Source organism: Camelina sativa, chromosome 10, assembly GCF_000633955.1.
Source record: "Camelina sativa cultivar DH55 chromosome 10, Cs, whole genome shotgun sequence".
NCBI classification, from domain to species: domain Eukaryota; kingdom Viridiplantae; phylum Streptophyta; class Magnoliopsida; order Brassicales; family Brassicaceae; genus Camelina; species Camelina sativa.
This window is the reverse complement of record NC_025694.1, coordinates 9,588,530-9,602,837: the sequence shown is the minus strand read 5'-3', so window position 1 is coordinate 9,602,837 and position 14,308 is coordinate 9,588,530. Positions and strand designations below refer to the sequence as shown.

At 34.5% G+C, this 14,308-nt stretch overlaps 3 protein-coding genes across 4 annotated transcripts in view; 1 reads left to right on the top strand and 2 right to left on the bottom strand.

Annotated features, from left to right (window-relative positions):
• LOC104718166 (subtilisin-like protease SBT3.13) lies at positions 175–1,298 on the bottom strand. Its single transcript, XM_010435848.2, has 2 exons — positions 987–1,298; positions 175–907 (listed from the first exon to the last, which is right to left on the bottom strand). Exons 1-2 carry the CDS (start codon positions 1,192–1,194, stop codon positions 342–344), a joined length of 774 nt encoding a protein of 257 aa, XP_010434150.1. The 5' UTR covers positions 1,195–1,298; the 3' UTR covers positions 175–341.
• On the bottom strand, positions 1,431–6,109 carry LOC104718165 (splicing factor 3B subunit 2-like). 2 transcript variants are annotated; one of them, XM_019231164.1, is made up of 17 exons: positions 5,806–6,109; positions 5,398–5,652; positions 5,234–5,296; positions 5,034–5,141; positions 4,626–4,703; positions 4,199–4,291; positions 4,025–4,111; positions 3,824–3,925; positions 3,627–3,746; positions 3,462–3,524; positions 3,140–3,282; positions 2,947–3,028; positions 2,723–2,827; positions 2,354–2,445; positions 2,184–2,253; positions 2,011–2,091; positions 1,431–1,688 (listed from the first exon to the last, which is right to left on the bottom strand). In XM_019231164.1, the coding sequence occupies exons 1-16, from the start codon at positions 6,025–6,027 to the stop codon at positions 2,017–2,019; spliced, it is 1,758 nt and encodes a 585-aa protein (XP_019086709.1). In that variant the 5' UTR covers positions 6,028–6,109; the 3' UTR covers positions 1,431–1,688; positions 2,011–2,016. The 2 variants fall into 2 exon arrangements, with proteins under 2 accessions (XP_019086709.1, XP_010434149.1); XM_010435847.2 differs by lacking the exon at positions 1,431–1,688 and having other exon boundaries at positions 1,768–2,091.
• The window catches only part of LOC104718164 (RNA polymerase II C-terminal domain phosphatase-like 1), a 9,161-nt gene continuing 6,938 nt past the window's right edge, over positions 12,086–14,308 (top strand). Inside the window, exons 1-3 of the mRNA XM_010435846.2 lie at positions 12,086–12,983; positions 13,303–13,779; positions 14,025–14,240. Coding sequence (XP_010434148.1) covers positions 12,648–12,983; positions 13,303–13,779; positions 14,025–14,240 — 1,029 coding nt within the window. The 5' untranslated portion in view covers positions 12,086–12,647. The remainder of the gene's footprint in view (positions 12,984–13,302; positions 13,780–14,024; positions 14,241–14,308) is intronic.

The following is a 14,308-nucleotide window of genomic DNA, read 5'->3' as shown; positions in this document are numbered from 1 at the left end:
ACAAAAAAAAATATTACATATTTGGTTTCAGGAGCGAATGTCGTGAGAAATATACATTTTTTTTTGTCTTAAGACTAAACATAACGGTCTTGGATTTATCTCTAGAACCAATGACCAAAGTACTGGGATCAATTTTAATTTATAAATAAGTATATAAAGAAGACGTCGCTTACGAGTTACGAAACCGTGCATTTCTTTTATTTTGGTTCTAAAGTTTTGTTTTTCAGGCTTTGAATTGGGATTAGCAAAAATTTACATAAGGTCACAAAGACCATAAGCATCATATGGCTCTGTTTATTACATCGATCTAAATCCTTGTAGACAGTAATGAGTTTTCTTGTTTAACGCTTGATCGTGATCTTTGTCTTAACAGAGACAGGAATGGTAACATTGTGAACACCATCAGTCCATGTTAAGCTGCCAAAGAAGTAGCCAGTGTTGACTTTATGACTCGTTTTAGCCTTAACTGAGAAAGTGAGCACTCTGTTAGCTGCAGAGTTAAACACGAGTGTGGTCGGCTTCACGGTGAGAGTTATACCAAGAGGAGACTCGATCACGGCTTTATAGACTGACTTGATGGGTCCAACATTGGTTACAGTTTTTGTGAGTGTGACCTCTTTCTCAAGATTTGGAATTGTGACGATTGAAGGTAGGTTTATATCAAGAACTGATGGCTCAGGAGTTGGACACTTGTTCTTTTTACCGAGCACACGAGAGATTGAGGAGTCGTTGTAACCCACGGCACACATATAACTGATATAATCTTCTATCTCCATATCGTAGACAAGTTCCGGTTTTGCAGCTTTTTCAGGGTTTACAAGTCCACCTCCATAGTCAAATGGATCTGCAAGCTTCTTGTTTGATCCTTCAGCAAAAATAGGCTCTCCAGATGGACTTGTCCTCCAAGCTACAAAAGAAATCTGATGAGTCCGTTTGTTGATAAAAAAAAAAAAAACAGAAGAATAAAGAGGTGAAGAAGCAAGAACCTGTTGTGACCAAAGCTGATCTCAGTGCAACAGGAGACCAGTTAGGGTGTAGCGATTTGAGGAGAGCTATGATTCCGGAAACAACAGGAGTCGACAGCGATGTCCCTGAAAGAAGTCCAAATCCATTATGCGCATTAGGATGAAGCGGACTCGATGCTGCGAGTATGTGTTGACAAAAAGAAGCGTCAATTTTAAACATTGGATCCATTGAAATGCCTTGCACTATTATTTTTACTATTTTGTCCCACGTTCACTGCTATTTTTATGTTACGAGATACAGTAATAAGTCACGTACCAGGTTTTAAACTCCCCCCATAAACCTGAATCTTCTTTTTTTGACAACAAAAGTAAAACCATAAACCTGAATCATACATAACTATTTAACGAATTAATTCACAAACATAACGCTAAATGTGCTCGAGATTATATATAAGTGAGACGGCGTTTACGAAACAAAGCCTTCTTCTTCATTTTTTTTTAGGTTTTTCCAGACTTAGAATTGTTCAAATCCAAAACAAGTTTTACTTCAGCTAAGATAGATTTACGATAACATAGTATAAGAATCCACGGCATTTAAGACTAAAAAACTCAAGATTTCCGACTCCAGACTCAAAAGCTAGTACATGAATCTCTGTTCTCTCTATCTCTCTCATGTTCAGAATCCAGAATCCTTTCGTGTCTCTTCCATAGATCTCCTTAACTNAATCATACATAACTCTCTAACGAATTAATTCACAAACATAACGCTAAAGGTGCTCGAGATAATATAAGCGAGACGGCGTTTACGAAACAAAGCCTTCTTCTTCACTTTTTTTAAGGTTTTTACAGGCTTAGAATTGTTCAGATCCAAAAAAAGTTTTACTTCAGCTAAGATAGATTTATGATAACATAGTATAAGAATCCACGGCATTTAAGACTAAAAAACTCAAGATTTCTCCAGACTCAAAAGCTAAAACATGAATCTATGATTTCTCTCATGTCCAGAATCCAGAATCCTTTCATGTCTCTTCCATAGATCTCCTTAGCTACCTCAGAATTTGAAATCTTTCTTCTTCTTCCCTTCCTTATCATGCATTTTCCTCTTCCTACTGTTCTGCTGCACGTGCTGTTAACCAACCAAGTAAAAGCTTAGTCATCCGCTTTCATATCAATAGTTTCCAAATATTATATAGAGGGAGAGAGAGAGAGAATCATTACCTCCACGACCATGTCACTCAAGTCCACTGGCTTATTGCGCAATTTCTCCTCTTCTCTTGCCTCCTCATACCTTCAAAAAAGTCAATCATTTAGTTTAGAACTATATAAATTCGGTTTTGTCTTATGAACTCATGTAGAGATTACAAATCAACAGAAGTGTTGCTACTTACTTGGCAGGTAAAACATTTTCCATAGCATCCAGCTCTTCTGGCTGTAAACTGATATCCACTCTGTCTGTCTTCTGCCCTCTCAGCAAATCAACCTGCTCAAATCGAAACAAATGCATGTATTAAAACAAACAGTAGATCAAGGTGTAACTATCAAATCTTCAGAAAAGCTACCATAACTAATATTTTCTAGGCTACCAAGAATCAGCAATTCTCAAGAATCAATGGTTATTTTGGAATATACAAACTAACACGACCTATTTGACCAAACTACCTCCTCATTTTCAACTAACATGGAAGCTAGCCATCTAACACACTCTACACATTCCTTTAGTAAACATAGCACTGGTAATATAACAACAGATTGCTTACCCTTTTGGCTCCCGTCTTGTCTTGAGTACCAGTCTTAATAACGTACGTGTGTGAGGTTCCCAGCACTGTTCCAGGAGCAACACTCTCACCCTTTTCTTCCAGAACCTTCACAAATTAAAAAAAAACAGTATTAAAATGCAGCAACGGTGAGAATTGAAATATTGCTCGACATCAATTACTAGAAAATTCTACATGGTGTGTTTAGTTGTCAGTAGGTTTCATACCTGGTACAGAGGCCTATCGGGTTCCTTTCTCTGATCCTTACGAAGTTCAATTGCATCTGGTGTCTCAATACCAGTAGGAGTGCTGAATAGAAAGGAAAACAATTGAAAATCAGTTTTATACTTATATATTGTAATGATAAGCAACAAATAAAAATACACCTCATCAACGCATATTGCATAGGCAAAACAATACCTCGACAATGTATCAACAGATTCAGTGCCGTCTGCTAGTTCCTCTTCATCCATCTCCTCTTCTTGTTCCTCTTCTTCCTCCTCCTCTTCTTCTTCCTCTTCCTCTAGATCACCCCAGTGTTTGCTCTTATCAATAGGCTCCTCCTGAAATAATGATAAAAGAATAACCGTCATTTTTTCTGAACTTTAAATATTCAACAAGAACATCACACCTTGTGGTTTGTATCCACTAATTTAATACCACACGGTCCACATCAACTACCATTTAGCTGTAAAATTGTAAAACAGAGCCCGGAATTGAGCAGAGAGATGAAAACAATTACCTCATAGTTAGGTTGATCTTGTTGATTGACACCAAAGACATCTCCATACAATGGACGCCCAGACTATATGACACAGGCAATAAGAAGAAATGAGTAAAAATAAAAAATATAAGTTACTAGATGGCACAAAAAATAATTTAAAAGAATGTAGATAAAATTGCTTACTTCATCAACAGGAGGTTTTCCCCAGCCACCAGGATGATAACCAAAACTAGCTCCAAGTGGAATAGGGGCATTCAAACCAGGAATTTTCAGATGTGGGTAAGAAGGGGGAGGACCATATCTCTGTTAAAGCAAAATTTAAGGTGAACAATTCAATTTCAATCAGAATAATTAAAAAAGACAAGTCACAACACACTCACCTGCATATTAATTAGCCATGGAGGAGGGGCGCCTTCAGGCATACCAAGAGCTTCTTTTAAATCATGTGATAAAAGCCCTGGTTTCATCTCCCTCAGTTTAACCTAATTCCCAAATGGTATTAATTAGATTCAGGTACACAAAAAATAAAACCAAACAATGTAATTATAGATAAAGATGTAAAGTATGTCACAAGGAAGTACCTCAAATTCTTTCCCTTCAAAATACAAATCGCCTAAAGCTGACAGCTTAGGCTTTGTTTGGTATTTGAAGAATGCATCATGGAGGACCTGAGAAAGGAAGGTACATTTTCACTTATCAGTTATAGAACAATATCAAATTATCAATACATCATCACCACAAAGAAAGATACAAACCTGGTAGTCAATGTCCATTTTTCCCATCTTTGGTTGCATTCGCTCCCGTTGCTTTTGCTTCAACTTTTTACCATCTTCTTTCTCAATGTAAGCCTGCACAAGAACCACATAAGAGTTAGCTAACTAGTATTGGCGACTTACACCTAAGTGGATCCAACTAAAATTGGCAAAGAATAACTTAATTTTGAATATGTATATGGCAGCAAGAAATTACTATATTTCAAGCAGATACAATGTATGACTGAGATCGAAAAGAATGAGAAACAGTAAAAAAAATGGCCATCTGCGTCCAGAAATCTACTGATGCTAGACAAATAGCTTTTGTCCTCATACCTAATTAGTATATTTCTATAAAAGTAGACAACGTCTGACAGAAAAATGTGCAAGTCGAAAGAAGAGTTAAGTCATGGGTTCCAAGAAAAGATACCTGTCTAATTTTCTCGATTCCGGTTGCAGCAATGAAATCAGGAAGATGAAATGGTTGCTTCTCAATACCACGCTTTCCCTGCAAAAATAAAACCCCGATGAGATGTCACCAACTTAAGAAAGAGAGAGCAAGTAATAAATAACCTAACACAAAGATACTTGACAGAATCCTATTTCAAATATAGAACAAAAATAATAAAGAGTCCTCTCCGGTTACACCTACAAGTCCAGGCGCCATGGTTATCAGACGCTCTCCTGCAAGAAGCATATATAGGTATAAGGAAACTTAATTGACATGGTTATCACAGATGTTCTATCCCTCTTGATATAATTCCCCTAAGTGCCACACCCACAAATCACAGAAGCATATAGTTAAACTACACTACCATTACTCAAAAATATCACAAACCTGCAAATATTTTCTCTTCTGGGACCAGTGTCTTGGAACAGGAACTGTATTCCGATAGGACTTCAAAAACACCAACAACTTTGGATCAGCTGAAGTAGCGTCCCAGACCTGAAAATGTTAAAACAGAACTAATTAATAAGATATAAAGAGCTACACAACGAGATAAAGCCCAAGATACCCCTACTTGGAACTATTCATACCTCAACGACATCAGGCCTCGCGGAAACTTGCTTCAGCTCAGCAATCTTCATCCTACGTTGAAGCTGAGAAAACAGAAACTCAGAATGTTTAGAATCAGAAAAAATGTGGTATATATTTTAGCTTTAAACAAGAGGTAAAAATACAAATAGGATTTGAGATAGACCTTTTTCTTCTTATTAGAGATGCCTTTCTCTCTGAGGTGGTTATCCTGCTCTTCCTCGTCGGAGTCGTCTGAGTCTGAGTTAACCTTCTTCTTTACATCCTCTTTCTCCTCAGACTCATTCTTCTTACCGTCTTCCTCAGAGGCAACGGTTTCCCGGAAGTTGAACTTCTCAAAGATCTCCTTAAACTCATCGTTAAAACCATCTTCAAATTCAGCCTTCTCTGGAACATACTCTATCACAATCTCCTCAGAAACCTAACAAGAACAACATAAAAAGATCACAAACCATAAATCAATAGGAAACAAACTGGAAAAAAAAAACAAAAATCAAAAACCCTAACAAAATAAAAACCCTAGAAAATCTCCAATCTCATGAATAGAGATCGAGGATAATAGCACAAAGCTAACCTGTTGCTGCGGATCCGCATTCTCCTTAGAATCAGAAGCACCAGAAACGTCTTTTTCATCTACATCGAACTGAGATGCTTTGTTGTTTTTCTTCTGCTTCCGTCTGCGGCGGCGACGGTCGCTCTCGCGAGATTTCTTCGAGGAAACGATAGTGTTGCCGTTGGAGACATCGCCGTTAGAAACGACGCTATTCTCGTGTGCGACGGTTGAATCGGCGGTCATATTGGGTATGAAGTATCAGAAACGGTGATGCGAAAGAGAGAGAGAGATAGGGAAATCGAGAGGATGGACAATATATGAACGGAGTCGGTTTACTAAAATATCTGATTCTATTTTCGGTTCGATTTGGTATTTGCATTAACTGTTTCTTTTTCCGTCTCTACCGATATTGGCCCATATAAGTGGCCCAATTTAAAGGGTTTAAGCCCACCATAAATAAACTATGCAATCTCTTGTATTTTATTTTGTATTTTGTGTTTTCTCGTATCAATCAATTGTTAAGTATATGTATATGTATTATTTTCATTATTTTAACAGAAGTTACAAAATTAAATTATTATTAGAAAGGATCGAAAAGCTAATAAAATATAAACAAATTACGAATCGGATATATGTTTTTAAGGAGGTTCAGCTAATATTCTCTCGCAGGTTTAAACGCTATCTCTTTTAGAACCAAAAGAAAAAAGAAACATATATACTATTAAAAGGGAAACATTTTTAATAAATAGATATATATTAAGAGATTATTACATGAAATGTCATTGAAAACTGAATAAGAATATATAAATTCTGTATCCAAACAAATTGATCATCTCTATGACCAAACAGATTGATAGCCGAACCAAATCTGATGCAATTAAGTGAGATAACAAAAATGCAATATCTCCCGCAACAAAATCTAAAGAAATCTTGAAAATTACCAACACAATATCAACAATTAACACCTAATATTAATACCTACCATAAACAATCTAACTAAATCAATCCCCCATGATAAGCTTATAATGTCAAAATAAAGTTCAGAGAATCTTAGCAACAAAATCTAAACAAATCTCAAAAATTACCAACACAATATCGAACAGTTATTCCAAGATTATGTGATATTCAATTTCGAATTATGTATGGATGATTACAAAATATTAGCTTTACTAAATTTGAACAACTTACCAAATCTTCGAAGATAATATCATCAAATCTTAAATATTATGGAATATTCTTTATAACATCCTGCACCTACTATAAAAACGTCATGAACGTCTTACACATCTCGCATTCAGAAAACTACAAACCTATCATTCACAAAAAAAAAAGAAAAAATGGCTGCAAACAGTGATTTCACAAGCCTTGCTAATATAAAACATTTCAAGATGACTTGGAAGATTCAAGTCAAGATTGTGCACAGTTGGAGGCAGTACACGAGTTTCTCGGGAGAAACCATGGAGATGATACTCGCAGATGTTGATGTGAGTGTATTTTACAAGATTTGATAGATTAAAAACATATGTCATACCTTTACTTACTTTCCAGTGATATTTGATGTATTTTTCCTCTTCTTCTTCATATAGGGTACTCTGATTCATGCAACAATCAAAAAAATTTGGTTAACAAGTTTTTCAGATTGATTGCATCCGGAGAGTGGAGGATAATTAAGAATTTTCAGTTGACAAAATCCATGGGAAATAACAGGGCAACGACTCATGCATTCAAGATGTCCATAACAAACACCACAATCATTAACCGTTGTCCTGCTATATCCGATGATTGGTATTTAGATTTGAAAAGTTTTGAAAGCATAACTGGTGATGAAGGACTTAATGACAACATCTTCATTGGTATGTATTTTCATATATATTTGTGTATATACGAGTAATGCTTTTTGTTGCTGACTTTATAACTATGTAACGTTGTAGATGTTCTTGGTCAAGTCGTTAACATTGGGGCTATGATAACTCATGATCTCAATGGGAAAATATGCAAGAGGTTGGAAGTTGTTCTCAGAGACACAAGGTGACACAAACTTTAAGCTAATATTTGGTTTGTAAATAAGATAACAACTAATTTATCTATTTGTAACAGTGACAATCGGTTGTCGTGTACTCTATGGGGAAGATTTGCTGATACCATGTGGGCAGCTTTTGAACAAGCTTAGGAAAGAATGGTTACTTGCTTGCTTCGTCTTGCGAAGATCAATACGTTCAATGGTAATATAACCTTCTTATATTTATTTAGCTAACAAGTATACTATGTTATATTAAACTAATAGATCCATTTCAGGTCAGAGATCCATATCTAATGCATTTGAGATGTCATTGCTAATCATCAATGCTGACTATACTACTGTGCAAGACTTCGTGTCCAGGTTAATCTATTATTAAACTCAGCTGTTTCGGAGTTTTTAATCTAATATTTATAATAACCAAATCTTCTGAATTAAATGAAGGTTGCCTAAAGATGAAGTAAGAATCGCTGTTATTCAACCAAAAATAGTTGAACCAAAAACTGATAAGAAAGTGGACTACTTAAATCGTTTCGAAAGGAAGACCATTTCTGAGCTACTTGAAACTTCAATGGTAAGTTATATGTGTAATGCAAAATTATTTACGGTATTAATTAATAATCAAATTTACCTACTGTAATCGTAGGAAGGGAAGTTTAAGATAACGGCTGCAATTTTCAATAACGACATGGATTATGGTTGGTATTACTTCACTTGTGTTAAGTGTGACAAAACTATCATGTTGGTTCCCAAGAAAGAGAACGACCCTAAAACCAAGATCATGGAACGCCTGTTTAGGTGTAAAGTGTGTAATGAGAACACAACTGGTAATAATCTTGTTTCTCGAGTACTCTATTGAAATCAATTTTTTGTGTCGAGTTAATAGAACATACTATATGAACCGATTACTTATTAAACTAACACAGTTCTTTATCTATTTACAGAAATGTACAAGTTAATTCTCTCTGTTATGGATCGCACTGCTGAAATCAAGCTAATGTTGTTCGACAATAATGCTCAACTTATCGTTAATCAAACTGTGGCAGAGATCTTGGCAGGCAATTTCGATGAGGTAACGTTTCTTATTCAAATCAACATAAACTAATTACTTTTTATGCACTAAAAAGAAGAGTGACTTACATTAACTTGGATACTCATGAACTTCGCAGCTTCAAGATCCAACCAAGGTCCCAGACGCCTTACAGAGTTTGGTTGGAAAAACCTATCAGTTCCTGGCAAGTGTAGAAAATGGCAACCTCAATGGTGGCAATGATACCTACAAAGTATCATATGTGGAAGTTGGCCGTGTGACTCAACATGTGGACAATATTGAAGATTCAGATCAGCAGTTTGACCAGTCTACCATTGTCTCGTGTGAGCAGGTATATTTAAAGGTTCAAAAAATAACTATTGCATTTTGGATACTCAGTTACGTATATCGTTATAAGAAAAAAATATTGTATAACTTGGTTCAAGCTTCTTTAACAAATTGTCTACAGATTGAGGATGGTATTGGTACCTCTATCTTATTATCCCGGATACCGATAAACAGAGTTATCTTATTCGCAATTTTATGGCGAGACACCATACTTCTAACCATGTTCAATGATGAACCTGCATATAGCAAAGTTTGTTATAACAGAACAGAAATAACCAGCAAGCATTACATATCAAAACTATCAAGTAGAAAATTATAATCGATTGGATTGAATATACAGCTTAATGGATTAACAAAGTCTTATCTGTAAATATCTTCTTCCTCGCCATTTTTGTCTTTTATTTGGTTCCATTTTTCTCTGTAGTAAAAGAAAGAAATAAATTCAGACAAACACCCAAAATTATTGAGTTACAAAGAAAACATGTAATAAGAAACATAAAGAGGATCTAATGTAACAAAAAAACTTACGAGGAACTAAAATGATCTAAAAATAGTATTGGATAATATCAATATTTTCTTCATTTTGTCAGGCAAACATAACAACAATTTCAAACATCAGAATCATATATTAAACGAATCTAACTAAAACAAAGATCCATAATTAAGTACGGCTATGATATTATCCACAAATTAACAACGAAACCTTGAAGAATATTACAGAAACTTTTTCGATAAATTCATTCAAATTTTGAATAAGAAAATTTGAATCGTCTGAATCAAACAGCGAACACAAATACCAATCTTGGCTTACCTAATTGGTTTTGGGTTCTTTACTTTGCTTCAACTTTGAGATGGATTCGATGCTAATGAAGATTGACTCAAAGATTTGGGTTGTGTAAATACAACCGATCGGTTTCTACTGTAAAAAATAGAATCTTCTCCTACACATTCCTTTTGTTTCGTATTCCCCAGAAAAAGAGCTTCTATGTGGGCCATTAAATACATAAAACGAGGCCCATATTGCTCATGTCCAACAATTATAGAACTTGTTTTATTAACCAAGAACGGATCTTTTTTTATTTAAACCTGATCCAGTATAGTAAACAAACCTGAGGAAAGTTTATATAAATAATTAAACATAAATACAAAATTAAATAATGAATAATACATACTACAAACATTACTACCACTAAATTTTAATTTACAATATGGATAAGATTGTAAAAAAATAATTTACATAACACTATCAACAAGTCCAAAAAAATAAAAATTCAGAATAACAACAACATATATATTTCTTTTTTTCAAAAATAATAACTTATGAAAACATCCCTGCACATACGTGCGGGTTCTAATCTAGTCTACTCTTGCAAAGTCCAGATTGATAGCTGAATGTAAACTTACCCATTTTTGTTTGGTCTCCATTTCTTCATGATGCACTGAAGTTAACTCTATTGTGTATTCCGTATTCACTTCTATTTGTGATGTTCTTCGTTCTTCAATTTTTTTGTGCCTTGTTAGGCTCCCACATTGGAAGTTTAAATGCATAGATGCTCGTCACTTTTTTCATGATGCACGCATGTTAACTCTGCAATGGATTCAATTCTATTAGTGATGTTTTCGTTTTTTTATTTTATTTTCTTTTATGTTTTGATATGATTCATCAACATTAAAAGTTTAAAATGACTGATACTGATATATAAGATACATGAAGCAATACACTCTTTTTCAACTGATTAACATCATAAAACTTAACATGTTTTAATTCTCTTTTTTGGGTGAATAAGTGGTTTGCTGCCACATTCACTACTTAATTTTCGTCTTAGATGAAACTTGTGGTATATTTACCATTATTAATTTGATTAAAAAAATGTTTGACTAATTATGGTATTAAAATAATCTTTTGTGATTTGTTTTTTTTTTTTTCATTTCAGAAAGTCAACACAGGCTAATAGATTTCCAATGTTTATTTAGATTATACATTAAATTTCTAGATTGTTGATTGCAAAAATTAAAGTTTACTTATTTTGAGCAATAAGGTACATGCTTATTTTTTTACATAAAATATTTTTAAGATTTGGACCCAAACCAAATTGTAATAGTAGTTAGTAGGTTTGTTTCTTATTCTCTACAAATTTTAAATAAAAATTCAAAAGGAATGATTTACTATTGTAAAACCATTCAGCTTTAAAGCACAAATCTCCATATAGCATGAACTTATTAGTGGTATTTTCTAGTTACATAAATGGAATAATATATATTTGCTTACGAGTGTCGTATTTATAATATATAAGGAAAAAGTTCCGTTAATATATGCGTAACAGATATTTTTTTTAATAATATGTAACAGATATATTTTCTAATTATATATAGAAATTTGTTTTAAAAAATTTCTCATTGAAAAAACAAAATAAAATTTAGTTTTATATACTAAACCATACTTTTATGAAGAAAAAGAAAGCATTCTTCAAGCTTGGTATATATAAATGTTTACAAACAAAGAGACTAAAACAAATGTGAAGAATCATAGGCTCATAGCTTTGATTGAATAGTGTTATTTCAAAAAAAGAGAGTTAGAGATATCAACTATAAATATCTTGTGGTATATATGAATCTTGGCACAGGAAAAAAAAAACTAAACATGGGATCAGAAAAAGAGTACAATCAAAAAGTACATATATATAACACAGATTCACACAAGTAGAAGTAGTCGGAAAAAATATACCAGAATTTGACAGGTTTTTTGAGTTGATACGTAAACAAACTATTTTAGGCAGTTTTATTTATTTTCAAAAATAGTATTATTTTTATTTTTGTAAAATATACAAAAAAAAAAAGAATGGTTAAAAAAAAATGAAGGGACGTTCGTGTTTCCCTTTAAAAACCCAAAGACCATAACGCTCAATGATGCCGTATTCACAATCTTTTGACTCTTGGGGTTGGTTTATCTGGCAGATCTAGGGTTTCTCTTGATTCTTTAAGAACGCAGCACAAAAGCCACAAAACCTAAAATAAACTTTTTCCCCAGATACAACAACAAAATCATCATTCATCATCACCAAAGAAGGAAGAAGAATTAGGTTTTTTTTTCATTCATCATCGGTATTTTACAGATCTATCTATATATATATTCACAAGGGAGAACAATATCTAAAGAACAAACCACTTAAATTCTCATCCTTTTCTCTCTCAACCCATTTATCAAAATCTCTCCTTTTTTTTTTGTTTTCTTGATTTTTTGATTTCTTGCTAAGATAAAAACTCTGGATCCAATTTTCAAAAACCAGTGTGTGTGTGGACTGGTGATCAATCAAAATCAAAATCACAGGCCAAGGGACAAGCAAAAAAGTTTAGATTTTGATGAACCAATTTTTGATGAGACAACAATAGACAATCCTCCCCCCCATTGATCTGTAAACTTTTTTCTGATACGGACTTGCTTTTAAAGAAGGGAGAAGGAAAAAAAGTATGTTTGGTAATAATAATAGAGTAGAACTGTTTCATGAAGATGGGAGGGTTGGGGAAATGGAGATATACCCTCCAAGGGACTTGCTGCAGCAGCAATATCATCAGCAAGAAGATGATGTGATGAAGCAGAGGAAGAAGAAACAGAGGGAAGTTATGGAGAAAGCCAAGATGGGAATCAGAACAAGCCACTTTTCTTCAATTAGCGAGAGATCTCCTCCTCTTTCTGTACTTACGACAATTTCATCTTTTGGCCTGTGTTTCAAATTGGAAGCTTCAGCTTCCCCTGTTCAGGAGTCACTAAGTTTTTTCTACACGTCCTGTCTCACGGAGAACAAGGTATAGTATTATACCTTGTGGAACCTGTAAAACTAGGATTTTATCAGCTAAGACTTATAAACACTTATGAAAACTGGGATTTTGGGTCATTATATAACTTCCTTAATGTCACAATTGCATCAAGTCTGAGGCTTTAGATACTTGTCCCTGCTAGTAGAGTGGGGGTTTGAATCTTGTGTGGCGTAATTGATGTTAACTAAGAATAGGCAGGCGTAATTGACTGAATTAATTTGTTTTCCAGCTTTACGAAATTGCATATGAGCTGTGTTACAAATTGTCCTCATATTTTCTGATTCTTTGGATTTCTGGTTTCTTGCAGACGGCAGTAATGCTCCTGGGTGAAGAAGAGCTCCATTTGGTTGCCATGTACTCAGAAAATATCAACAATGACCGTCCTTTTTTCTGGGCATTTGTTGTTGCTCCTGGAATCTACGAGTCCTGTCTTGTCATGTTGAATATTAGATGTCTGGGTATTGTCTTTGATCTTGATGAAACCCTTGTAGTGGCGAATACCATGCGCTCATTTGAGGATAAGATTGATGGGTTGCAGCGGAGAATAAACAATGAGATGGACCCTCAACGCATTGCCATTATGGTGGCTGAGATGAAACGTTATCAAGATGATAAAAATCTATTGAAGCAATATGTTGACAGTGACCAGGTTGTTGAAAACGGGGAGGTGATGAAGGTGCAATCTGAAATTGTTCCTGCCTTGTCTGACAACCATCAGCCTCTTGTTCGTCCCCTGATAAGGTTGCAAGAGAAGAATATTATCCTGACTCGCATTAATCCGATGGTATGCAAATTTTGAAGTTAGTATATGTCTGTTAGTTTCTGTTTCCGGTATTTCTATATGTTGATGCATACCACACTTTTAAAACACAATTAAGTAGTGTTGTGTTGTATGGATGGTTTCCATGAATAACTATCCAACAGGCAAGCAACATGTCATATTTACTTGAATATTTTCTGGATCACATTGGAAAGATAACCTTTAATTTTTTTGTCGTTCTGACTCTCGATTCCTGTATTTACACGCAGAATCGTGATACAAGTGTTCTTGTGAGAATGAGGCCTTCATGGGAGGAACTTCGAAGCTATTTGACAGCAAAGGGGCGCAAGCGTTTTGAAGTATATGTTTGCACGATGGCTGAAAGAGATTATGCCTTAGAGATGTGGAGGCTCCTTGATCCAGAAGGGAGTTTGATAAACATAAATGACTTGCTAGCTCGCATTGTTTGTGTGAAATCAGGTATACTTTTTTGGTAACTTATACCTGCTTATTTTTCATCATGGTTTACTTCTTACAAGCTTGTAATTAACCA

Coding starts and splice junctions, on each gene's coding strand:
- LOC104718166 (XM_010435848.2), bottom strand. CDS start 1,194: ATGGATCCAATGTTTAAAATTGACGCTTCTTTTTGTCAACACATACTC. Junction 908..986: donor ATCAGCTTTGGTCACAACAG/GTTCTTGCTTCT, acceptor TTTCTTTTGTAG/CTTGGAGGACAAGTCCATCT.
- LOC104718165 (XM_019231164.1), bottom strand. CDS start 6,027: ATGACCGCCGATTCAACCGTCGCACACGAGAATAGCGTCGTTTCTAAC. Junction 4,292..4,625: donor GAATCGAGAAAATTAGACAG/GTATCTTTTCTT, acceptor GTTCTTGTGCAG/GCTTACATTGAGAAAGAAGA. Junction 3,926..4,024: donor TTGAAGGGAAAGAATTTGAG/GTACTTCCTTGT, acceptor TTTGGGAATTAG/GTTAAACTGAGGGAGATGAA.